The 25441-nt window shown below is 54.6% G+C and overlaps 1 protein-coding gene across 4 annotated transcripts; it reads right to left on the minus strand.

The window, feature by feature from the left end:
- Nucleotides 1-50: 50 nt before the first annotated feature.
- On the minus strand, nucleotides 51-25441 carry PI4KB (phosphatidylinositol 4-kinase beta). Of its 4 annotated transcripts, XM_077772634.1 has the most exons (13): nucleotides 25059-25441; nucleotides 16670-17606; nucleotides 12120-12164; nucleotides 9506-9733; nucleotides 8348-8575; nucleotides 6694-6803; nucleotides 6028-6132; nucleotides 5678-5801; nucleotides 4805-5070; nucleotides 2316-2448; nucleotides 1940-2060; nucleotides 1270-1332; nucleotides 51-888 (listed from the first exon to the last, which is right to left on the minus strand). In XM_077772634.1, the coding sequence occupies exons 2-13, from the start codon at nucleotides 17576-17578 to the stop codon at nucleotides 707-709; spliced, it is 2514 nt and encodes an 837-aa protein (XP_077628760.1). In that variant the 5' UTR covers nucleotides 17579-17606; nucleotides 25059-25441; the 3' UTR covers nucleotides 51-706. The 4 variants fall into 4 exon arrangements, with proteins under 4 accessions (XP_077628760.1, XP_077628757.1, XP_077628758.1 ...); XM_077772631.1 differs by lacking the exon at nucleotides 1270-1332 and having other exon boundaries at nucleotides 25059-25439; XM_077772632.1 differs by lacking the exons at nucleotides 1270-1332; nucleotides 12120-12164 and having other exon boundaries at nucleotides 25059-25438.

A 25441-nucleotide genomic window follows, 5' to 3' on the forward strand; every position in this document is an offset into this window, starting at 1 on the left:
CTCACGTACCCCCCCCAACCCCTGAAAAAAAGCACAAGCCAGAAATGACACAGATGGCTAACTAAGGACTTTATTTCAAACAAAAATTAAAAATAAAAAGTTGAGAGCTCTTTCCCTGGATGCGGGGGAAGGGTTCGGGCCAAGGAATTCCCGTGGCTGGGCTGGTCCCCTCCCCCACAGGAGGGGTCCGGGCCCTTCCCTTCCTCACCCCACCCCGGGATGGGCACCAGGACCCCAGCCAGAGCCGGCTGCTGGGAGGGGACGGAGGCAGGCAGCAGCACAGCCAAAGGCCAACCACAGGATCGAGTCTCTAGTCCCAAGACCCTTCTCTCCCCCCTCCCCCCGCCCTGGACCCAGCACAGTAAGGATGGCCCGTGGAAAGAACCTCGTGGACCCTGGTGAGGAGGAGAAAAACCCCAGTGCCCCTCCCACCTGTCACCTCTGTTCTCCAGAGGGCACCGAGTCCCGCGGTCGGTCCAGTGGGGACGCTGACGCTGCCGGGGGCAAGGGAGCCCCAGCAGGCGTGGGCCCCGCGACGGGCTCTCCCACTCCCAGCAAGCTCTACAGTTAACCACATGATCCTCTGTATTCCTTGCCTTCCACTTCCCGTGGGTAGGGCTTCCTGGTCTGGGGGTTCTGGGACAAGGGCCCTCCCAGGGCTCCCCCCCAACCCCCCCCACCCCTCCGGGGCCTGAGGAGGAGGGCGTCACATGATGCCGTTGGTGAGGTACTGGAAGCCGTCGTAGAGTTTGGTGGTGATGGACCGCATGCTGCCGTCCACCATCTGCTCCACCAGCAGCTGCAGCTGCTCCTCGGTCATGCTCATGTGGAACCGCTCCTTGAGGTTGCGGATGGTGCTGGAGCCGTGGAAGCAAGGAAGCTGGGAGCCTGGGGGAGGCAGTGAGGGCACAGGGTCACAGGCGGTTGGGGAGGAGCTGCGGCAGCAACAGCCGCAGGGGCATCTGGAGTGCCCCTTCCCTCCCGCCTTGGAGGGTGCCCGGATTGGGGGCATGGTTCCACTTGGGAAGAGGGGGGAAGCGAGGGGGAGCCCTGTCTTGAGCCCTTCTTCACCCCACACTCCTGAGGCCCTTCAGGTGAGGGGGTGAGGGCAGAGGGGGAGAGGACCAGCACCACCTCGCCCCCAGTAAGGGTGGAGGGGGCAGAGTGTCAGGACCCAGACGGGAGGCTGGGAAGGGGGTCTGGGGAATGGGCCCTGAGCTGGGCACTTATCTGGCTGCAGCCTCTGCCTACGCTACGTCTGACACTCACAGATGATCTGGGCCACCGTCATCACGGGGCCAGACGGGGATGCTCCTGAGCAACGGCGACAACCTGTGGGGTGGGGGCAGGGATGGGGAGGAGGAGACTGGCAGCTTAGCCCCAGTGCGCACTGTGGCCTTGAGGAGGGGATGGAGACAGGGCCCAGAGGAGCTGGGAGGAGAGGGGTCCTGGACAGGACACTAGGCCACAAGGAAATGGCTCAGTGAGAGTAGATCAAGAGGAGAGGGTTGGCACAGGGAAGGGGCCTAGGGACAGGGCAGAGAGTGGTCAAGGGCCAGCAGAGAGGAAGCGGTGACCAGAAACACCTGGGCTGGCGGAGAAGAGCCAGACACGGAAGGACAAGGGATGGGGGTGGGGGATGGGACAGAGAGGGTGGGGACCCGGCTGTTCTTTCCCTGAGTGTGCCTAGGGGGTAGTTTCTGCAGCCTGTGCACCCCTCCCACCCTGCCCCGTCCAGCTCTGTCCAGAATCAGGAGGATTGTCTCAAAGGAAAAATGGCACTGGGTCTTGGGAGCCGGAAACCCTCTGGACACCGCCGCCCCCAGGCTGGAGGCAGAATCCACACTTGTAAGTTCCATGCTCCAGGGCCCCAGTAAGGGGAACCCCAGGGCACTGGGCACGGCCCTGTCCCCAAACACATGGCCTCTTCCCAGCCCACCTTGCTGCATGATCTCGACGATCTGTACCACTTTGTCCATGTGCTTGCGGGCTGCGATCAGCCCCTGCAGCATCAGCATCTTGTAGTAGTTGAACATGTCGCCATCCAGGCCCCCCATCACCTGCGAAGGGAGGCTTGTGTGTGCACGGTGCTTGGGGTCCCACAAGCCAGCTGGGACCCCCTCCGGTGAGGCAAACATACCAAGTCCCGTGACTTCCCTGCTCTCTCATCAGGCAGGAAGCCTCCCGGGACACCCAGCCTCACCCTGACTTGCTGCCCTCTCTGTTCTGGTTGTCCCTGATTTGGGGGGAGCCCACAGCTCTCTCTCCCAAGGCAGAGAAAGGACACACTAAGGCACCTCTCCTTCCGGACTCACGTCCACAAACTCTGTGGTCAGCTTAAAGGCCGACGTCTCAAAGCCCAGGTTTCGGGGTGAACTGGACAGGATGAAGCCAAAATCGATGTGTATGATGTGGCCTTCTGCATCCAAAAGGATGTTTCCATTGTGTCTGAGGAGGGGGCAGAGGAGAGAGAGAGGCAGGAGTGAGTCTGACTGAGGCAGGAGCCACAAGCCCAGCACACTGGCCACATGATCCCAGGCAGGGGAGCCTCCTGCAGTGCCTGTCGCTGCTTATGACGCGCTGGGCCCAACCTCCTAGGACCGAAAGCTAAGAGCGTAAAGAAGGGAAATCGGAAAAGTAAACTGCTATCAAAGGCTGTGGAGTCTACAATTGTCATTACTGTGATTATTTTTGAAATCGCCCGCATTAGCCACTTACGACAGCTTAAGAATAGCCCATTTTCCAAAACCTGTGCTTCCAGCACCCAAACTGACCCCAAGCAGAGAACCTGGAGGCAAGGAAAGGTCCCCAGCTTGTCTGTGTCTCGTGTCTTGGAGGCAAGTCCTCTGCCCAGCGGGAGGCCTCCAGTGCGAACAGAACATATTGGAGCTACGAGCAGCCTGGGGGGGGGGGCGGTTCTGCCCCCCCCTCCCCGAGCAGAACAGAGCAGAGCACCGCCACAAGAGGGCAGGCTGCGTGGAGTCTGTGTGTGAAGCAGGCTTGTAGGCTCAGAGCCCAGCACGACAGGCTTGCTGCGGGAAGAGTTAGAGGGGCAAAGTCCCATGGAGTGGCCAGCAGCAGCAGCAGCAGGAGCAGCAGCAGCAGGATTGGCCTGCTAAGCTAGTGAGCCTGGCCCGTTCGGCCCGACCGACCCCCACAGTGTCCACAGAGACTTTGTCAGGCGCGGAAGCCACCTTCTCTAGGTTTGGTCTGACTGGCTACAGGACGGGGACAGGCGGAGAACCAGTCCCACCTCAGTCCTTCCCCTTGGAGACAGCATCACAAATGCGGCAACACAGGCAGGCTCGGGACGAGAATGGTTTCAGACGTCCTGGTGCAACCTCTCAGTGTTCAGGTCAGGACACAGGCCCCAAGAGAAGGGACTATCATGCCCATGGCCCCAGAGAGGGGTGCTGGAGTCCGCTTGGGGCTCCCTCGGCAGCAGGTGAGGGGATCTGTACCCGATCCCACCTGATTCCCGGCCGCCACTTCCTACCAGTGGCTGACCGTTCACAGCTGGATGACATCCATTGTTTATCTTACGGGCTTTATCAGCTGTCTGCCCCTTCTGCCTTTCCAGGATGGCCTCCACGCCTCCAAACAAATCTATTCCTACAGGGAGGCCCGAAGGCCTGACTACCATCTGCCTCCCGCCACCCATCTACTCAGGGGCTCAGCTCTGGGCTCTCTGCGCCCTGGGTTCAAAATCCTGCTGCTTCAGGGACAGTCTAAAGCTCGCAACCAAATTCCTTACAGTCGCATCTCCTGTCAGCCCGTAGGCGCAGAGGGCCCGCTGGGCAGACCAAGCACGGGCTCTGAGAACTCCCTGACCCTCACTCCCCTGAGGAGGAAATGCCTGCCTGACGGGGTTCTCGTGGGGTTTTCAGAGAAGGCCAGGCCGTGACGGGACCTTAACAGACACTAGACTCCTGTTAAACAGCCCCGTCAGTCAGCTCTCCATGTGCTGCTGCGGTGCTGGGAGCCCCAGGGGCTCAGGCCACCACGTGGGTCTTTCCAGGGGGCTGCCCTCTATCCAGCGAATGGCAACTCGCAGGAACATTCTGGGGGCTGCCCTGGAGTCACTCAGTGTCCGGAGACAAACTAAGACAGACTTTGGGGTCACTGTGTCTGTACAACATGTTGTTCACCTAAACGTGAAGCTGGACCTCACAAAAGTCAATGTGATATTGGAAGAAATGACAGCTCTGGGCAAAACAACGGATACTCAAAAGCTGTGGAAATCACGCTGGAACAAGAAAGAGAGCACAGGGCTGGGAGTTACAACTTCACGTCCACCGTGTCCCTCACGTCCGTTTTCTCTTTCCTGCTCTCGGTCGCCAACACTGCCCTCAGGCCAGGCCTCAGCACCTCTGGCTTCCTTACCCAGTTACATCCGACCTCACCGTCGGCGCCACAGGGGGCAGTCAAGTCCAAGACGGGACTTTGTCACTGCTCTGCCTGCAGCCTCACAGCGAAGGCCCTCCTGACCTGCACAGCGCCGCGCCTGCTCCCGCCGCGCGCACACTGCGCTGTCCCTGTCCTCCGGCCCCACTGCCACAGCGCTCTCCGCCCTCCCCCTCCTGCAGCCTTCGGGACGCCGCCTGTTCAAACCCCTGCTCCCCCTACACCCTCCACCTCTCCGCCTCTGTGCCCTAGTACTTGTCTGCCTCCTGGCCGCACGGTTCGCGAACACCTCTCCGCTTAAATTGTGCTACTTGTTCCACGGTTACATCTGGGCAACGGGAGGTGGGGAAGTGCAAGAAGACGCGTGAAGGGCCGAAGTCAGGATGAGGAGCTCACCCACCTGTCCTTCACTTGGAGTAAGTAGCAGACCAAGCAGTAGCCAGCACAACTTTGCACAAAATTGCGCTGGGCACTGAGGAACGCCTCGGTGGTGTAGCTGCCGTGCTCCTGCAGGAAGTAATCAAGCAGGGAGAGCTGTGACTGCTTCTTCACCTGGTGGATGGACACAGCGTTGACCACAGGTTCGATCATGCCACTGTCAGCCGAAATCACGAGGATCTTGTATGGCTTGATCCACAGGGGCACTCGCTCCTGTTCCCAAATGGACTGTGAGGAGACAGAGGCATGCGACTATCATCCTTCCAAACTGGAGGAGGAGGCTAAAATCCCCCTCTGACCTCAACCTTGGACAGTCCCCATCCTCATGGCCTTGGATTCTGGGCCATCAAGTGAGGAAAACCCACTGGTCCCACTGAGGGACCAGGGGGTTTTGAAAGAAGTCCAGGGCCCAACAATACACAGGGAGGTATGTGAGAAAAGGCACTGGAGAGATTGAAAGCCCCCAAAAAGGCAAAGGAAGGATTTAGGTACAGAGAAACCCTCTTTAAAAAAGGACCGTATTTACAGAGAGAACTGGATTCAATAGGTAAAGCTGCCTGCAGGTGACCAGTGTGAAGGTTCGGGGGGGGGGGTCTACACTGCAAGCCCCCTGCCATAGACCAGTTAGGAGACTCCAGGACAAACTCAGCCCCCAAGTTCAGGGATCATAGCAGGCACAGGTCACGAAAAGGCCACGAGGGGTCGCTGCGGAGCTGCTCCTGTGGCTGTGTCCCTGCCCTCCCCCCCAAGGAGTACCAGCTTGGGCGGAAAGCCCAGCCCCAGCAGCGTGCCCTGCAGAACCACCTGCTGCCCACTCCTCCCCCTCCTCTCTTACTTGCAGTTGCTTCAACACCTGGAAGGCCAGGAGCTCCTGCCGAAGGTCATCCCCACACTTGACAATGACTGACAGGAGCCGCCAATTGGGGAGGTGGCCATAGGGGGAGCCCTCTCTGATGCGCCTGTGAAGAAAGCAGCAGCAGGTGTTTACGGGTGACGGGTGACGCCGGGAGACGGCAGACATGGCTTCTGCCCGCAGTCCAAACCAACTCCCCACGAGGCAAGGACTCGGACGCCTGGGGGGCTGACGGTTTGGGAAAGGCTGATGGACAATACAGACGGTGCAGTGGGTTCCCCGGTGGCCTGCAAACTTTGCGAGGGCCTAGGGACCACTCCCACCAGACTCACCTTACTTTCTCCTGCCAGGGCTCTTTGAGAGCAACTGCCGAAGGGTCTTCCGGGTCTCGTCTGAAGGCCGTGGGGGTGTGAGCCAGCTGCTCCGAGAGCCGCCGTCTAGCAGGAAGAAACTGGATCATTTGCTTGGCAGAGATACACCCCTCCCTGCCAGCCTCCTGTCCCTGTCTATACCGGCATCTCCTGTACTCTGTCCTTGGTTCTGGGCACACAGAGACAGAAATCTGGCCTGAGAGTTTCGCTAACCTGGTGGGTTTGTAATCATGCTGTGATGCAGGTAACCGGGCCCTCCCCATTCCTCAACCAAGACCCTGAGTCAGCCCGGGTGTGGCTCTGGCATCTGTACGTCCAGCAAGCTCTCCTCCCCGTCCCTTGATTCTGATACGCGCGATGCTCAGACCCAATCCGAGGAATGCTGTTCTAATTCCTTCCTCTAGTGCTTTCATTCCTTTGGAGTTCTCTTAAAATGCAACTTCCTTCTGTGGTAGCCCAGTCATTTCTCAACCTGCATCTTCACTGCCTCAAGTTTTGTGGCCTCAGGACAAGGACAGAGTGAGGAGAGAGAAGAGGGAAAGAGAGGCTGATGCATAGAAAGGGGACAGAGGCAGGCAGTGCCCGAGAAGGAGGAGGGACAAGGGGCAGGTGGTGGTCTGGCCGTACCGGATGTCCCCTGCGGCTATGAACACAGGCTCCTTGCTCTCCTGGCTGGTGATGCTGTCCACAGAGAACTGGGAGATGTTGTCACAGCTGTTGGTGTGCACCTCAGGGAGCTGGGACGGTAGGGGACCGCCAGTCAGAAACGCCAAGCACAGGCCTTGCTTCTGTCCTCTACTCATCCAGTTACTCTGCCTGCTCGCTGCCTCTGTGTCACAACCCCCCCCCCCAACCTTATGGATTCTGTTCCAGAAAGCCTGTCTTTGTGGAAGGCTGCTAAAATGCAGATTCCCATTTCCTGCCATCAGTCTAAAGCAGAATTACTGCGAATGGGATCTGGAAGTCTGAATTTTGAACAAGTTCTCCAGAAGACCCCAAGTGTGCTTAAGGGTGCACACCACTGCCACAACCGCCCCAGAAAGCCGAGCTCTGGGCCTTCTGCTAGGCCTTCTCCACTGCTGCGGCCGCGTCCTTAGGGCCCAGAACACAGCTTCTCCTGACGAGCCCCCTCTGAACACTTCTTTGATCTCGGCCATTCAGTCTTACCTCCCCATCTCTCTCAAATACGAATTATTCTACCAGACCCCAGGGTCCCCAGCAAGGCCCTTTCCTTCAGAGCTGATCACTTCTCCTCAAGTCCGCTTGGCACTTACCAAACGCTGCCTTGCTGTACATCCTATAAATAAGAACTGTCCCACCTCCCTAACTGGGTTGTAAGCTCAAGGACAGTCTGTCTTCACAAAATGAAATCTGGCTGTGTCACAGTCCCCCATAAAATGTTGGCTCCGCACAGCCCTAGCACCCAGTCCCAGTCTCTTCCCACGGTCGACAGCACCCTCCTAACAGTCGTGCCCACGCCAACCTCCCGGCCTCCTTCACCACTGGCACCCGGGCCACACATCACAGCCACACACAGCGGCCTTCAGCTCCTCAACTGGGCCGGGCTCTCTCGTCCTCCAGAATTTGCACATTTGCTGGTCCCTCTGCCAGGGGTGCTCTGTCCAGCAAACCCCTCCCCACCTTCAGGCCCCCACTGACCTATTACTTCCTTAGTGAATCATCTGGGCTGTGGCCAGGCCCAGGCCTGCAGCAAGTCGTACCCTACCCTCAGGCGCCCCTGTTAACGCCCTGCCTCCGCAGCCCACTGGGGTCTCAGCGGCCCACAGCCACCTGTGTCTCCTCTCGTCCTCCTGTCCTCTCTCGTTTCAGGCCATGAACCCCCCGCAGGCATGCGCCTCCCTGCTCACTAGCACACAGCACTCAGGGTTGGCACACAGAAGGCCCTCCATAAATGTTTCCTGGATGAGTAAATGTATGGCTTCTTCCTCTCTGCCTCCCTCAGACAACTCTGCATGGCAGATGTTCAATAAACACTTTAAAGTTCCCTCACTCCCCTGGGCTTAGGAACTCATCCTTACATTTAACCTAAATTCCTTCGGCAGGAAAATGAGCTCCACCTGAATATCCCAGACTGAGCCACTCAGCACTTTTGCCGCTCAGCACGTCCCCCCGCCCCCCTGCACCCCCGTTCCTGCCTGCCTCACCGAAATGGCACCCTGCCTCAGCCCGCCTCAGGGCGCGCTGTCTTGTCTCAAATGTAACAAAAGCTCCTGGAGAACAGGTGCTGGGCCCCAGCACCACCTCCCGGGAGCTCCCTCACCTCCACCTGCAGCTCGCCTATGTCATCCACCGACCAGGCCTCGTCATCGTTGTCATAGTTGGGCACTGTGCTGAAGCTGCCTGCCCGCTGCTCATGGGTGATACCACACTCGGGCAGGTTCTCCACGGACCGTGTGCTCCGGATTCGGTTCTCGGGGATCCGGGCAGGGACGTTGGTGGTGTCAAAATTTTCACATTCAAGGACTTCCACATAGATCAGGTAGGGAGCCTGGGTGGGGGGTTAGGGGGGCACAGCGGGTGTGAGAACGGTACCTCTTACCTCCACCACCGTCCCCTGAGTCTCACCCTGGCCAACACTGCCCCTCTAGCCACCCACTCCTGGCTCCAACCCTTGCCTGTCAGTCCCCTGACACTAGGAGCACCACATTCAGGTCAAGAGCTTGTCCTGTGAACATGCATGTCAAGGATCAGGGTGAGAGCACACATAGATCTTTAAAGTGTTTCAGCTGAGGAGTGCCTACTGCCTCAGGGTTGTGGGTTTGAGCCCCATGTTGGGTGTAGAGACTACTTCAAAATAAAGTCTTTAAAAACAAACAAACATATGTTTCAGCTGCGCTTCAACATGTACAGATGATGCACTTGGGCACAACCACAACTACCTCCACAACCCCAGGGGCCTGGAAGGCCTTGTCCTAAAGACAGATAAAGAGACTGGGGAACTGCTGGGTGCTTTTCCAAGCAGGCTTCTAATCCTCAATACTTCTGAAGAAGCTGAACCTTAGTATTCATTCCAATCAGCACACAAGTTCAGCTAACTCTCTCCAACATGGGTCTGGCATCCTTCTCCCCTCCCTGCCCACTCTGATCAGAGAAGGTCCTAGAAACAAGAGATTTCTCTGCCCCCAATGTCACTATACCTGGAAAGCCTAAGAGTTAAAGAAGAGCTGGAAGGAGGCTGAGAGCAACTCTCTCCTGAGACATAGGAAGAGGAGAGCTAAAAAGATTAGGCCTCTCTGGGACCAGAAAAAAAGGCCCGAGAAGGGGGACAAGATGGTCCTCACAACAGCACTGACGTTAAGTCAAGACTGACGGGGGCACGTAAACTGTGAAGGGGTCTGGGATGCTGGCGCGGCCTCCCTGGACGAGCACACGAATGTGGACAGCCGTGGAGGGCAGGTGTGGGCCAGAGCCCACCTACCTTGTCCTTGGAGTTGAGGACGACGGCCTGGGTGTGGGGCACCCGGACCACATGGTGCTCAAAGCCAGCAGTGGGCAGCCACACGCGGGCGGGGAGCTTGTGGTTGAGCAGAGAGAGCTCTGAGATCAGCCGCTGTGTCTTCTGCTCCTTGGTGGGTAGCGTGGCCAGCCGCTTGCCAATTGCCATCAGGGACTTGATGAATTCTCGCTCAGGAGCCAGTCTGACGGGCTACAGGGGGTTGGGGTGAAGTGAAAGACGTTGAAGAAACCGTAGAAAAAAGTGGCCCACCGACTCAGTCACTCCTGGCCGTGCAGGCCAGGGACCCCAACGTCTGAGCTCTAGGGAAGGAGCTACCTTTCAGCACTGGTAGCAGGTCCCACCGCCCCACCCCTGACAACCTGAGCTGGGAGGAGGCAGAAAAGCCAGCCCACTCCTCCTCTTGCTGCTTCCTGGGCGGGGAGGAGGGCATGAATGTGGGTCGCTGGGAGGCACCCCTCTTCTCTTGGCCCTGAGTTCCTTAGGAACTGTCCCAAGGCTCCAAGATGGGTGGGCAGACAGAGAGAAGAGCTGCTTACACCTGACGCGCCTCACTCAGCTCAGGGTTCTTGGGCCGGAGCCCACAAGGCTGGGGGCGGGGGGGCTCAGAGTCACTCTGTCCCCTTGCAAAGGAGGAGGACTGACTCCATTCAAATGACTTCAGTTACCTCCCACAGCACACCCCTGTGCACCCTCTCGGTCTTTTACAAGGGGTCACTGTGCGTGCCAGGGATGAGGAGGGGATAGGAGTAGACTCTGCATTAATGAGGAAACAACCGATGGGACAACAAAAGCAGAGGGAGCGAGGGAGGTGTGGCGAGGCGGGTGGAGAAAGCCACAGCTCCCTTCAGCCCTCCACAAGGGCCCTGAAGGCCTGTCTCTTTCAGCGGTTCCTGTTTGGGTCCTCTTCCCCCCACCCCTCCCATCTCAGGGTCTAGGCTCCCCCTCTGAGCTCCCTGCTGTGAGCTTGGGTCCTCAGGCTGGGTAGCTTGGTGTTCTCAGAAAGGGCAAAGTCTGTCTGGGGAGTGTGGTGGGGGTAGGGGGAAGACTGACACGAAGGAGGACTCTTTGCCCAGCCTAAGTCCTTCTATCTTAAGGGCACTTTATCAAGGTAGCCACCGGGCGTCCCCCGCCCAACTCCCTTCAGCTGCATAAGAACAGTCTCCTCTACTGACAGAAACAATATTTCACTCACCAGGCCTTTCTCTCCCTCTCTGTGGGCCCTGTTTAGTTTCTCGAGAATTGAGAATTTCTACCCTCACTCCCTTACACCACAAAAAAGAGCTTCTTTTGAAAGCTGGGCAGTCCCAGGCCCATCTCTGCATGTGCAAAGAGCCAGGGTTCGAAGGAACAACTCATCTCTCAGCCTCAGCCCCCAGGGGGGCTGGCTTAGGGCCCCACACGCTAATGACACAAGGTGTCAGAATCAATCAGGGGTGCTCTGGGAAACAGGGTTGAAAAGAGACAGACAGGAAGACAGCACAACTGGGCTCCTTAGGTCCCTGGAACTAGCCCAGGGGATATGAAGAAAGCGAAAGGAAGGAAGAGGGAATTTGGAGACTCACTCCTTCATTCATCCTGATCCCCTAATCCATCCACTCAGGTGGCAAACGGTCACTGTTCCAAGGACCCTCCAGCCCAGCCAATTCAGAGTCATCTTAGATTAGAAAAGGCAGAACTCCTTCCCATCCTCGAATCAGCATTTGGGTCAGGGCCCTACATTCCTTGAGTATGTTGGAGGTGTGACCCCAGGCCTCAACAGAGGCTCTGCCACATGGGAGGAGATAGGAATCATGACTGAAAGGGAATCAGCACAGAACGGAGAAAATTGATTGCGTAGATAAATCAAAAAGAAAATGTAAAAAAATCGTCCAAACTCCCAGAGGGTCCAGCATTTCCTCTCACGTCTCTGCCCAGCAACAAGGTCCAAGACCCTGTGGGATCAGAGGGTCACGGGGTTAGTCCAGAGGGAACAAGAAAGGAGAATGCAGACTGAGGAACCTCCTGGCAGTGAGCTGGGAAAGGGAAGAACTCAGACCTGGAAGAAAGGCAGTTGAAGCTAAAAGAGAAAAACAGCTGTGGGGAGGAAAAACTTTCCTTCAGGCCAAATCCTGTTTGCTTTTGGAGTCTGCTCCCCCAGCACAGGGCCTAGCATTTAGAAGAGCTGAATAAATATTTGATGGTCTGATGGCAGAAGCCATGGGGAAAAGGTTCTGGGTGGGGGAAAACAGGACCCTGGGGGTTTCTGCCAAGCAGTCCTCGGCTCCAATCCAGGGGTAAATTCTACCTCTCTCCCAGCTGTTTGCTCCAGAGACCCAGGAACTGGGGGCTGAGTCATGTTGCTTCCCAGCGGTATCTGGGAGAAGGCCCGACCTGGGCTCAGGGTACTGGTGGCAGAGGACAGGGGATTCCTCCAGGCTGGGGAGGCCTGCTGGGAGGGACTGTTCTCCCAGGAAGAAAAGGCACCTTTTAATTCCAGCCATGGCCTGGGGACTCAGAAGGCCTGGGGACGGAGAGGAAATGCGGCCCACGGGGTGGGGGAGAGCCTGCCACCCAGTCCCAGCCTGGCCCCACTTACGGAACTGAATGAATTATCAATACTCTCGGTGCTGGAGGAGAGCTCCTGGGAAAGGGCCAGAGGGCAAGGGGAGGAGGAGGGGCGGGGAGGGAGGGGAGAGAGACAAAGGCAAAGAATTTAGCTCCAACCTGGATCATAATAGTTTCTCTCCAGATCTCTCCTTTCTCTCCTTGCCACTTTAACCAGAGAAAGTCAACCCAGAAACACCACTTGCCCAAATTCTTGACACTTGTGGGAGACACTGGAAGGCAAGCTCAGACCTTGACATAAGCAGGGTTGAGGAGACAGAGAGCCTCTACTTTTCACTTTCTCCCCTTCTCTCCCTGCCTGCTCCCAGCTCTCCCTCCCTCCAGGACAGACCCTACATCTGGGTGCCCCAGGGCAGTAGCGACACTGGCGAGCAGCCTGCTCTCTCTTCAGACTCACTCACGGGCTCCCAACCAGTCTTCTCTGTGTAAACCACCACGGAGGGACCGAATTTAACGCGCTGCATGGCCCCATACTGGAAAGCCTGCAGTCCTCCAGCTTCTTGGAAACAACAAGGAGGAAGCAGAAGAAGAGCTGAACTTTCAGGGTCAAGGGTGTCTCCTCTCCAATCAGCCTCATGATCACCCTGGGAAGACCAGTCCCAACACTGAAGCAGGTGACAAGGGACACTCCACAGCCATGAGCATGACACCCTGGGCATACGGATGCTGCTGGGCATCCAGGATGGGATAACTCTATCACACCTCCGCAGGCTTCCTAGCAGGTTACTCCACTCCCTGCACACTACATTACCATCTGAGGACCTGAGCTGGGGAGCTGGCCCTGGCTGCATCCGCCTGAGAAGGCAGAGCAGCCAGAGTAGCCGGGCCACGCCGTCCAAGCCCCAGGCTAGGGGTCTGTCTAAACGTCACCCTGTCTTTCTGGCGTCTGTGAGCACATCAGGGGAAAGGACTGGTGGTCAAACTCTCCTTCAGCGGCTCTGCTGCAGCTCATGCACACGCCCATCGGAGTGCTGCCAACCAAGGTCTCCCAGGGCAGGGAGAAAGGGGCAATACCTGTGCACAAACCTGCAGGAGGGCAGGGGCCTGGCCTTAGGAGACAAAGTCCTGGGAGGTCCCGGGCCAGGAGGGCAGTGGTTACACAGCTTCTACTCTGCAATCGGATGTCAAGCATCTACTTAATTCCAGTCCATGGTTTGCATTCTCTTCTAGCTAGAGGTCCTACAGTCAGGTCATTCCTTGAAGAATCTGGGGAGAGGGGCACTCTGAGGGAGAAGGCAAGCCAACAGTCTCCCAAGGCAACACGGCCTCTGCCTTGGAGAGAGGCAAGAGGGGGAACTGAGGCAGCGAGGAGGGTGCCAGAGTCTGTCCCTCTCTACCTACGAGCTGGTAAGGAAGGAAGAGCAGGCAAGTCACTGGCTTGGAGCGTGGTGCCTCAGCTGACTCTTCCACAGACAGGCCCTGGCTGACTTGCTGACAGCCTCGGGGGGAGGGAGGTAGAGCATGCCCTGCTCCTCTCTCCTACTCTGGAGGCTTGAGTCACCCATACTGAGTCAGCTCCAGGACAAGTGCTGAGGCCAAGAAGCTGACATCACACTGCATCGGGCTGGAAGGCCCACTGGGGTTTCCAGTGTGACACGCAGCAGATTTCCCTGTACAAAGGTTGCAGTCCTGAAGAGACAGAGCTGATCTACTAGGAGTGTCCCTGCGTGGGACAGGGTGTGGAGCTGAGGTGGCACCTAAATCATCTCTGCTCCCTGGGCCCCTCCTCTGGGCCAAAAGGCTGAGAGTTTGGGTTACAAACGGGAAGGAACACTACCTGAGCAGAGTCCTCTGGCCAGGCTGACAAAAACTGCTTTGAAGCGGTGGGCCTGGGGGCTGGAATGGCGAGGGCCCGGAGAGATCCGCGCTACAGTCCTCCATGTGTAGATAGTGGAAAGACCCGTCGGTAAAGGAAAGCAGGACCCTGTGTGACCTCTGGGGAGAGGACAACTGTGCAGGGAGCCTCCAGGCAGGGAGAGAACTGTACCGGCAACCCCAGGACCTCTTCGTCTGCAGCCTCACTTTATCCTCCAGAGCTGCTCTTTAGGTAATTATGTGCTTTGTTTAGTAAGCTGTAGACATCCTCCTTATGTAGGAAACAGCTTTTCAAGAGAGTCACAACCTCCACCAAAAAACTGTTAGAACTGATCAATCCAGTGAAGTTTCAGGACACCAAATCGAGAGTTCCACACTGAATGCTCTCTCAGATAATGGAGTCTCACATTCCAAGTTCCTGGAGGGAGGGGCTGTGCCTGACCCTCCATCCTCCACCGCTTCTGGCCCTGCACACTGCACACTGTACAACCTCATTTGGTGGGTGAACGAATGTCGCACAACAGGGAAGAAGGAGTAGAAGGAGGAAAACCAATCCCCTCAGTAATTTGGCCTGGGCAGATGTACCCTCAAGTTGCCAAAGGGGTTTGGAGAGACCTCGGGGTTGCCAGTGCTCAGACCCGCTGAAGTATTCATGTCTATTCCCCCCGCCCCCCGCTCCCGCGCTTCCAAAGGCGGCACAGCGGGCTTGGGTGCCTCACTCTGCCAGCATCAGATAACCCAGGAGTGCCTGGGGAGGCAGCACCTCCCTCCCTTCCTGGATCTAGTGATCCAAGATACGGAGCCAGCTGGAAAGAATGGCAGCCAGAGAAGCCATGTCAGAGGATTTACCAGAATACTGAGGTCTCAGAGTCACCCGTGACCCCAACTTGGGCAGGAGTCAGAACCAAGGAAGAGGGACCAAGGACCAGCACAGAGTCGCACTGAGGCCTCAGCTTTTCTGGCCCTAAGATGACGACTACCAAATGCGCACAGAGAAAAGCCACGTCTGACAGGAGGCACCACGGGGCCCATCCAGCTGCCCTCACACACCCCGCTATGGGCCTGACCCCCAAGAGAAGGGGCTCCCAAACCCTTCCTGACCGTAGTCCCACCAGATCTGAATGATTCTCCTTATATTCCATAACAACCTCCCTTCATGATTCTGAATTTGCCTGCCAAGCTCAACCAGAAAAGAAAATGGTCCATTTTGGTTCTGAGAACAGTTGGACTCTTCTGCCTGTGTGTGGAATTGTGGAAACCCAGATGGCTAAGGCCTAGGCCATTCTTCCCCAAGTGGACCCTGACAGCTGAGGGCCTAGGAAAACGGCTGCTGAGAAATAAGCAAGAAGACTCGGCTGAATGATGAGGAGCACCAGCTGTGAGCTGAGGCCTGGCTGAGGGGCCCTGGGCAAATCTCCTCGCCCTCTAAGCCTGTCTCCCCAGCGGTAAAATAACCCGTCTCTTAGGACTGCTGTGAGGATGAAATGTAAACTATTTGGCATGATACTTGGCACACAATAAATGCTCAATAAACGTTAGCTCTTTTAGCTTCATTATTATTAAATTACCATAATGAAATCCCGGATTTCCAGAAAGCAGGCTCTGTGGTCTCCGTCCCTCCTGCTTTCTCCCTCCCTTAGTCACTTTGATTCAAAGAAGCTGAAAGAAGTTTCATTGTATCAAAACCGTGGGTGGGTTCTGTGTCCCACAGGGGCACATGCCAGCACCACAGCTATATGCATTTTCCAACAAGTGCAAATTCCTTGTTCTTTTCTCCCTTTTTTCCTAGGCTGGGCTGGCAGCCAGGATGAGAGCCGGGATGCTGGTGAGTCAGAAGAGGGCACTGGGGCACCATTGTCTGGTTGGGACACCAGGTCACTGACACTCGGCTGTCCACTGGCAACTTCCCAAGCTGTCTGCCCAGACATGGAATGGAAGGTGGGCATAACCTACTGATGGGCTTATGTCCTCCCTGCTCTGGATCCTAAACTGGACACCCCAACTGCTCCTGCAGGCTTCTCTTCTTTCCAGCCCTCAAGTCTCTGACTAGACTCTGGGCACGCCCAACATTTACTCCACACCAACACTGCTTCCCTCTTCCCTTTGTGCTTTTCCCAAATCAAAGGGAAAGACACCAGCAAGACATCCCTTCTCTGGAGGAAAGGTGGGCACAAGGGCATTCTGCAGATGTCTCGGTGACAGGGAATAAACCTTACTCTTAAGTCAACGAAAAGCAGGATCACTGGGGAGTGGGGCAGAGGCAGGAGAATGAGGCTAAGGCCCTATTTAACGCTCCTTCCCTCCGGCACATGCACCATCTCTTCTCCTCCCGCATGCCTGCTGCTCTGAGAGGTTCTGGTAAGGAGCCCAGGTCTCAAGTCAGGATGGGAGGGGTCTCTGCCCAGGTTCTCAGTAAGCAGGTAGTTAATGGAAGGGGAGGGGAGTTGGGCGGAGTCAGGAGTGTCAGCTTTGCTATTAGCTATATGACCCGAGGAAGGTCACTTTATCTCTCTGGGTCTCTGAGTTCTTCCCTTGTAAGCTGAGGCAGCTGGAAAACATGAATTCTAAGGTCTTTTTCCACTCTGACATCCCATACTTTTATCAGTGAAATGACACAGAGGGCAGGAGAGAAGAGGACAGAGAACTGCAGGTCAGACACCCTGTCTCCATGCCACCTTGCCCCGTGGCCCCTTCCAGGCATTTTACCTCATCCTCGTTCTCCACTTTAGGGTTGCTGGCTGTTCGTTTCAGGTTGCTGCTGAGACTTATGCTGGCGGTGGCGTCCGACTTGGAGCGCTGGTGAGTCCTCTTAGAGGGAGACAGCCCCATGTCAGGTGCTGGGCTCAAAGAGGGCAGCTCCCTCTTCCGGTGAGCCGGCTTCAGCTCGTCTGAGAGGATCAGCTTCCGGAGCTTGGTCCCACGGGAGTGTCGCTGAGTGGAAATGTGCATGTCCGAGGAGTAGGCCCCGAGCAGCAGGGCGCACTGCAGGGAAAAGTTAATGCTCTGGCGGCAGCGGTGCACTATGTAGGGCTTGATGGCGTCGCCCACGTCCTCATCCATGTGGATGTACATGTTAAGCAGCTGGGGCAGATAGAAATCCACGTCCTCATCGCGAAAGCAGAAGAGCCGGTTGCCAATGTAGGCCTGCACCCCAGGCTCCTTGGAGTTGTACAGGTAGGAGATAGCCATGGAGATGTCAAACAGTTTGGACTCAAACAGCCTCAGCAGCCAGGACTGTCTGGCCGAGTTGTTCTGCCGCCGCCTCCGCGCTCCCTTGGCCGTGCCCGAGGCCACGGTGGCCCCCATTTCATCTTCTTCCTCCCGTATCTGGGAAGGTGGATCGTCCAGGCAACGGATGGCGCTGTCCAAAATATCTCCATTGACCAGCTCCGGCGGGGCGCCGGTGCGGGAGATGGCCAGGCCTCCGCGCAAAAGCTGCACCTGCTCCAGCACCTCCCGGCAGGCCTTCTGAGCCACCTCGCGATCAATCACCGACAGTTCCCCGACCCCCTCCGTGATGACGCCTAGCAAGGAGCCCCCACTATTCCCTGGTGGGCAGGGAGTGGGCTCAGAAGCCGGCTTCAGGGGGGCGGGTTCCACCATCATGTCTCCCATGGCCACCACCAGCCTTCGAGCTTCCAGGCTAGAGGCGGAAGGACACAGAAAGGGAGACACAGACAAATCAGTTAGTGGTGGCATCCTCGGGTCTTCCTTTGCCCATCATAAAACTTTCCCAGGCCCCTCCTCTCTGTCTGTCTTCCTGGACCTCTTCAAAGTCAGATGACAAGTCATCTCCCACGAAGCCTCCCCCTACCATCCCTACGGCTGATCATCACGTCGCTCTTCCCTCCTTCTGCACTTGGCTGCCCGGCGTAGCCTCTGTTCCTCCCCTGTACTTGCAAAATGCTGCTTTACGTGTTATGTTTATACAGGTTTACAAATGCTGCAGGAAGACTGGGAAGCAACTCTGGTCTCATTCCCTTGTCCCTACTCTTCACATGTTTTCCTATTGCTGTGCTCTTCCTGTGTCTCCCTGGACATGCCTGCCAATAACCTCTCTCTTTTCTTCTTTCAAGTGTTATTTCCTTACTCATACAACACTCCGTACACCGGTCCTAAGCGTCTCACCTTTATGTAGTATCAAAGTCTTGATATATTTTTCTAATCACAGATACTTTATCTTCTCTTTAGACTCAAAGTTCCCAAGGAATAAGGTCAGCAAATACCATCCAGGCTTCACTTAGAAAAAAAGAGCTCTAAAACAACCATCATCATCTCTGCTGAAGGGTGCCATTTCTTTGCTTGTCTGACTTCATGACACCAGTCCCTCTTTCTCTAGTGCTGTGGCAGCTGAAGCAAAGTGGAAAGACTCCTGAACTTGGAGTCAAAGAGGCTGGGATGGGATTCAAGATCCTGGCTCTGCCATTATTATGAGATGGGTAAACTTCTGCAAACCATATACTTTCTGGGTTTCAGTTTCCTCAACTGCAACGTGGGAAAAACCTATCTACTTCCTACTGTTACGTATGGAATAACTTCATGTGTGTGAAAGGACCTAGCACAACCCCTGGCACGCAGTAGTACTAGTAAACATTAGGTGAGTACCAATCACCTAATGGGTTAGTAAATGGCATACATGTGTACGAGTGTGTGTGTGCACACGTGTATACTGTTGGTAAGGAAAGTGAATTTGAGTTACATTCGCTGTCCGAGAATCTTCCAGAATACTGATGACAGCTCTCTCCTACCCCCACACCCCTTTCCCCATTATCATACACACACTTCAAGAACTGGGAGGGCTGGGAGAAGGCAAAAAGAACTCGGGCTCAAGCTCATCAGTCTATAACATGCAAAGTACAGGGAAGAACAGGAATCACATCGCCAAGGATCCCTCACTGGGGTGACAAAAGCCACTGCTCTCCCAGAACGATTCTTCAGATCCTCATCAAATCCACATCGGAAGAGAGAGTGCAGAATAGAAGGAAATTCCAAAACAAGGACTGGGAGAGGCACATTGTTAACGTCAGATCAACCCAGCTCCAGAGTCTGACTGTAGTCGGCGATGGGCTCGGGGGTGAATCTAAGACAAACTCAAGAGTATGAGCGAGAGGAAGGCAGAATCTACTGTAGAGCTGGAATGCAGGTCATTTCCAACTATTAGTGACATCACCTTTGATGCTAGGGAATATGGGGACACAGAACTTCGGGTAGGTGAAAAGAAGCTCAAGATACAAATCCTCCAACCACATGGAGAAGCCCCATTTTCCACTGCCACCCTTCTAGCGCTTCTTCATGCGCCTCTGAAACGTTAAGCATCTAAGCTACTCTGCTCTGCCAACACCATTACAGCCCAGCCCCTGCATCCCAGCACGCCCCACTGAAGTCTTGCCGGAAGATAGATGAGGAACTCTTCTGTTCTCAGAGATCACCAAAAAAGGCTACTTGGGTTTCTCTTTCTCCCAACTCTGTCACACAAGAAGTTCCCATCCCTGAATTTAATTTCTCCGATGCAGCTTTAAAAGTTTGGCAACTTGTTCATTATCTCTCCTAAAACTGGGCAGCACCCTCGGAGCAGCAGAACCAGCATGGCTGCCTAGGTGGATCTGTCTCTACTTGCAGGTAACATGGGAGTCATGAGGAAGCTCGCATCTTCCCCGGCCACACCTCTGCAGGGCACTCTACACCAGACGGTCATTCTAACTCAACAGGGACCACTACCTTTTAGGTCTGCTGGAAACCTCACATGACAGCTTCAACTGTTTTATACAACTAACTTTTTTCCCCTCAATCTGCCTATGCGTGGCACATTGTTCCCCTTCCCTCTATTCCAGAGACTTCCAAGTCACCAAAAGCTCCTAAATTCTACTTTTCAAAACTTCTAAGAGGTGAAATTCAGACAGTCTCCCACATTTAGCACCACAGACCTCACTAGGACATGAAGCCAATGCCTGCCCATATTGATCACAATTGGGATTATTACTGGCACCAGGAAGGGAGGTAAGCCTGACATTATTATTTTCTTTTATCCCAGGACTCAGCCAGGAATCCCACATCACAGTACTCAGGGGACTTCTCCATTGAACAGAGCCCCCATCTGGCAGTCTTTACTCCCCAGGGAACCAGCCAGTGTCAGGAGGCTCAGGAAAACTGGACTCTTCTCCTGTGCAGGCAGCCCCACCACTAGAAACTACCAAATGAGCCAGAGCTCCCTGGACTCTCTGAGCCTCAGAAACTACCTGCATCTGAAGCAAGTCATGGGGGGGAGGGGGTGCTGAGTTGCCAATTTAGACAATAAGAGACAGGAAAACCTAAATCCCGATGTGGTTTTCAATATCAATTCATTCCTTTTCAAAAGCAAAGACAATATAGTTTTGGTGAGTAACCATTCTAAAGAAAGGGAAAGGACGAGAAAGCTAGAGAAAAAAGGAAGGAACAGGTTCTGTATTCATCACCTTTCCTCTTTTAAGAGAACAGAAAAAAGAGGGGCTCCTGAGTGGTTTAGTCTGCTGAACATCTGACTCTTGATTTCAGCTCAGGTCATGGGATTCTAGGGTCATGGGATCGAGCGCCGAGTCAGGCTCTATGCTGAGAATGGAGCCTGATTAAGATTCTCTCTCTTTCTCTTTCCCTCTCACTTGCACGATCTTTCTCTTTCTCTCTCAAGAAAGAGAGAGAAAGAGAAAGAGCGTGCACGAGAGAGAATAAGTAAAAAGAGAAGAAAATACAAATCTTTAATATCAGATGGCTCGAACGCTCTCAAAGATGTTCAAACAACTGAGCTCCATATTTCATGCTCAGAGTCTAAACTGTCCTTCCAATTAGATGAAGGGAACTGAGAAGGCCTCCCATGCCCCAGCCTAGCAGCTGGCTTCTGGGCACTGAGATGGAAGTGGAGGAGTGTTAAAAACTGGCTGGGCTCCACAGCTTACTGTCTGGGCAATGCAGGGAGTCCTCATCTGAGCATCTGGGGGCCGTTCAGGGCGGGGCGCAGCAGTGGCAGGGCAGAGAGGCCATACAAGCATGTGTCCCATATGGCCTAGCATTTAAGGAAATGTTGGCAAAAACTCTAGGGGGGAGAAGATGTTTAACCTGGTTTCCCACTTCTCATCACCTCAAAAGATGCCAGGCAAACAAACTTCCAACCCTCTAGTGGTCTCCATTAAAGGCCTTCCTGGATTGGCCTCTGATAGAATAGGAGGTAAAAAGGCCCAAATCAACCCCCTTACCCAGTTAATCACCATTCCCTTCCTGGGGGACTAGATAAATATGGGTTGGTTCAGACCAAACCTCATGTTTTTACAGGTTCCTGTACTTTCACAGAATAGTCTTAAAAGAACATCTGATCTCCAAGCAGGTAGGCAAGCTCAATTTTTCTCCTTTTGAGATGGAGCATGTGAGTTAGAAACAAAGGTAGTGAAGCCGCTATCTTCATCCTACAGGTGGGTAGTTAAGAGAGACTGTTACAAGTTCATGGAAAAGAAAGAGGGGTTCATACATGTTATTTACAGTTACACGGGCTTCTGATAAATAAATAAAAGTGACGACTATATAAACAAGCAGTGTAAATCCTCTCTAAAGTTCAATCCTCTTTTGTTACAATTAATAAATTAAGGAATAGAGGCACAAGCATTTTATCCAATGCTGTAGTGCTAACCTTCAGAAATAAATATTGCGATAATGAAGATATGAACTCTAAAGGAGCAGGAGTAGGGATGAATGGAAATGAACTGTTCATCTCATCATAAACCCTTAAGTACCACTGGATTTGTTACCAAGTACATGGTTGCCTTTGGTAACGATTTTTGTGAAGATTTTATTTATTTATTTAAATGTTCATTTATTTATTTAGAGAGGGAGCGCGTGAGTGTGTGCCAGTGGGGAGAGGGGTAGAGAGAAAGAATCCCAAGCAGGCTCCCTGTTGTTAGTGCGGGGCTTGATCCCACAAACCAAGAGATCATAGTCTGGGTGTGAGTCAGATGCTTAACTGACTGAGCCACTTGGGCGCCCCTGATACCCCAACGTGGGGCTTGAACTTACAAGCCCGAGATCAAGAGTTGTGGGCTTTACCAACTGAGGCAGGCAGGCGCCCCACCTTTGATAGTAATTTTTATTTTTTTTTATTTTTATTTTTTTATTTAAAAAAAAATTTTTTTTAATGTTTTATTTATTTCTAGGAGAGAGAGAGAGAGAGAGAGAGACNGCCTGTTGTGTTGAGGAGTTTCTCCTCACGTCTTAAATCTAACTCAAACCTTCCTTTAAGAAGGTCTCCGCTCATCTTTCCCCCTTGACCTCAAGAGACAAGGTAGAGACTGAGTACTATTTTTTCCTTGTAGGAACTCCAGGCTGAACAGTCAAGCAGGCTCAGGCTCTGGCAGGAACCAGGTAAATGCTTCCCCAAGGCTCCAGTGGGGGGTTGGCATCAGGGAAGAGGGCATTCTCAAGCTACCAGCGGGGGTGGGGTGGGGGTGGGGAGTAGGGAAGGCAGTGGTCGCAGGGTAGGTAAGTCAATATTGAATCAGGCTGAGAAGTCTGTGTGCAGGCCCGTGGGAGCTGGTAGAAGCAGATTCCAGCCAGACAGCCCAAGCCAGCTCTGGGAGCCCCTGCTGAAAGAGACAGATGGCAAAGAAAAGTAACCTGCGCGCTCACCTCGCTCTGAACTACTCCTCCCTGCTGCAAGCCCCAAGTGTGCTTGGACTAGGCCCTCTCTTGTCTCATGCCAATTACTGAAAGGTTCCACCCAAACTTCTTCCCCAAATCAAAGAATTTCAATTTGCTCCTTTGGATGGCGTTTGGCAAACATGTTCTCATGCAGCAGCATGCAGCCAGCTCCAAGAATGAAGCAGGGAAACTGGGGGAAATATAGCTTCTTTTTGGGGGTGTTTCAGAAGAGTGGATCTACTCCTAAAGAGGAGGATGAGGACACTACACTCTGATGAGGGACAAGGAGGGACACAAGGAAGAAATGGGAAGAGGATGCGTGATGACTTTCAAGCAGACATAGAGTCAGAGGATGAGCAGAAGTGCACAAGCCCTCTTCACTCTCAGGCTCAGAGAGACAGGGCACAAGGGGGCAGCTGGCTTCCCGAGTCCCACCCCACCCCAAGCTCTGTCCCAGCCACCTTCCTCAAACATCCCTCCCACCCACGAAATCTGGACTTATGGATCAAGCGCAAGGGGAAGAGCACAGGTGGTCAGAGGTTTCATGCAGTGGGGAAAAAACGCAGGGCAAACAGAAGATGCAGGCCTGGCGCTGGTCTTCCACACGGACTTATCATCGTGCCTGTCGACTAGAAGGACCCAATGGAGAGACCAAGTCTCAGGTCAGCCAATCCATGACTAGTAAATGCCTTCTGTCTGAGAAGCCCATACTGCTCTGTAAACACATAAACCAAGTCTAATTTCCCCCCAACCCACATCCTACAAGTAGCCTGTTACTGCACCAGTGCCCACAGAGCAGGCCCTTCTCCCAAAAAGGTCACTCTAGAGGTCAAGTGAGGAAGTCATAAGCTGAGCCCAAGAATCCTGATTCTGAATGTAAAACCTTTTCCTTTTTTAAATTTAAAAAAATATATATTTTTTTTTTTTGAGAGAGAGAGAGAGTCAGACCACAAGCAGGAGAGGGGCAGAAAGAGAAGCAGACACAATCTGAAGCAGGCTCCAGGCTCTGAGCTGTCAGTACAGAGCCCGACGCGGGGCTCAAACCCACAAACCGTGAGATCATGATCTGAGCCGGGGTCGGACGCTTAACTGACTGAGCCACCCAGGTGCCCCCTACAACCTTTTTCTAATGTCTCATGTTCCTCTTCCCTGTTACCCCCCACCTCACCCCAGGCCTAAGCTCTTATGGACTCAACTGAAACTATTCCAGTAAGCCACAGGCAGTGAGCAGACTCCCTTCGGATCTGGATGGGGTGGGAGGACACCCTACTCTGTGATCCCTCAAAGACGAGACCTCTAAGTAAGTAATACAAAACAAAATTTCTCACAGCCTCATCCAGCTTCTAGGCAGCCCTGTCCATCCCTCCTAGCGGTGGATCCTGAGCCATCAACAAAATGTAATCTGATAGGGACTTCTCCAAAATTTGCTCCATCCTTTGGAAACACCCCTCTGTCCAGAAAAGCCCGAGTGAGGCAGCGGAGGCCACCCCCCCCCAACACATTTTCTTCTCGCCTCCAGCTTTAGCCCATCCTGAAATGAGTGGCATGTGAAGATAAAGACTGCAACAGAGAGCACAGGAAGAAGACCATGCGGAAAACAAAGTCAAGTGTCCCAAGGACCAGCAAAATCCCTGAGACTCCAGGGAGAAGGTGTCAAAGCTGGAGATCCTGAATGCGAAGGGGGCACTGTCAGATGTCGTCTCTTCTATGGGAACAGGCTTCCAGAGGCTGGGGGATTTGAGGAGGGGGTGAAAGGGAAGCTAACGGAAGTTACAGGGTTCACAAAGCACTCCTGAGAAGAAGGGTAAGGATTAAGGTCAAAGTACAATGCAAACGGTACTTTGGGAATGACGACGAGGGCCTGAGATCCCCAAGGAGAGGCGACGAGACGATTCTTGGAAGCCAGGAGCTGGGTGGGTGGCAGTGAGGTAATGGAATCAGGAACAGAGGAAGAGGGCCACAGCGAAGTAGGAACCCCGCGCTGGGGATGCACGGAGACATCGCAGGAAAGGGGCAAAATAGGAAAAGGGGACGAAGGCGGAGGCTGTGGGGACGGTGTGGGGCGGGAACACAGGTGACGAGAAAGGGCAAACAAGGATGGGCATTACAAGAGGTGTCCTGATGTGGAAAGGGTTCATGACTTGATAGAGAATAATTCAGGACAGAGGCAACAGGGACGGGGGAAGGGGGGGTGGATCCCCGGGGCCGAGGGAGGAGCTAAACAGAAGAGGAAGCCAAAAAAGCATAGGAGGACCCTACGTTTGAGGCAAAAGGGTGGAGAGAGCACTCGGGGTGCAGATGCCACCGGGAGGGCAGTTTTGTAGTTGAACCCAGGTGTGGGGGCGGGGAGAGGCTGTGCGGGACAGGGTGTGAGAGGGACCCCCCCCACACACACACTCACAGGGCCGGGGGGACTCACAGGGAAGGAGTCGCTTACCTCCGGGGGACCCCCGCGGAGGGGGTGCGGGCGGTCGGAGTCGGGCTGCCGACACCGCCGCCTCAGCAGCAGTGGCCGCTCCCGGGTTCCATTGGTCGCCTGCGCTTCCCTGACAGCGGCCGCGGCGGCGGAGCCAGGCCCCGGCTTCGGGGCTGCCCTCGGCGCCGCCTGAGGGGGCCTTCGCGCCGCCTCAAGTTCGACCGAGCCGCCCCGCCTCCTCTCCCTCCCTCCGCCAAAGCAAGACCAAAAATAACAAACAAAAACTAAATAAAATCCCAGCAGGGCTCGATTCTTCTCGTGAGTCCCAGCAGCCCTTCTTGGGCTATGCCTTCCTGCTTCTTCGACGCTCAGGACCCTACCGATCCCATAGCAATCTAAAGAGT

The sequence above is a fragment of the Crocuta crocuta genome, unplaced genomic scaffold (genome assembly GCF_008692635.1).
Source record: "Crocuta crocuta isolate KB4526 unplaced genomic scaffold, BGI_CrCroc_1.0 scaffold415, whole genome shotgun sequence".
NCBI classification, from domain to species: domain Eukaryota; kingdom Metazoa; phylum Chordata; class Mammalia; order Carnivora; family Hyaenidae; genus Crocuta; species Crocuta crocuta.

Coding starts and splice junctions, on each gene's coding strand:
- PI4KB (XM_077772634.1), bottom strand. CDS start 17,578: ATGGGAGACATGATGGTGGAACCCGCCCCCCTGAAGCCGGCTTCTGAG. Junction 12,165..16,669: donor AAGTGGAGAACGAGGATGAG/GTAAAATGCCTG, acceptor GCCCTTTCCCAG/GAGCTCTCCTCCAGCACCGA. Junction 889..1,269: donor GACGGTGGCCCAGATCATCT/GTGAGTGTCAGA, acceptor TGCCTCCCCCAG/GCTCCCAGCTTCCTTGCTTC.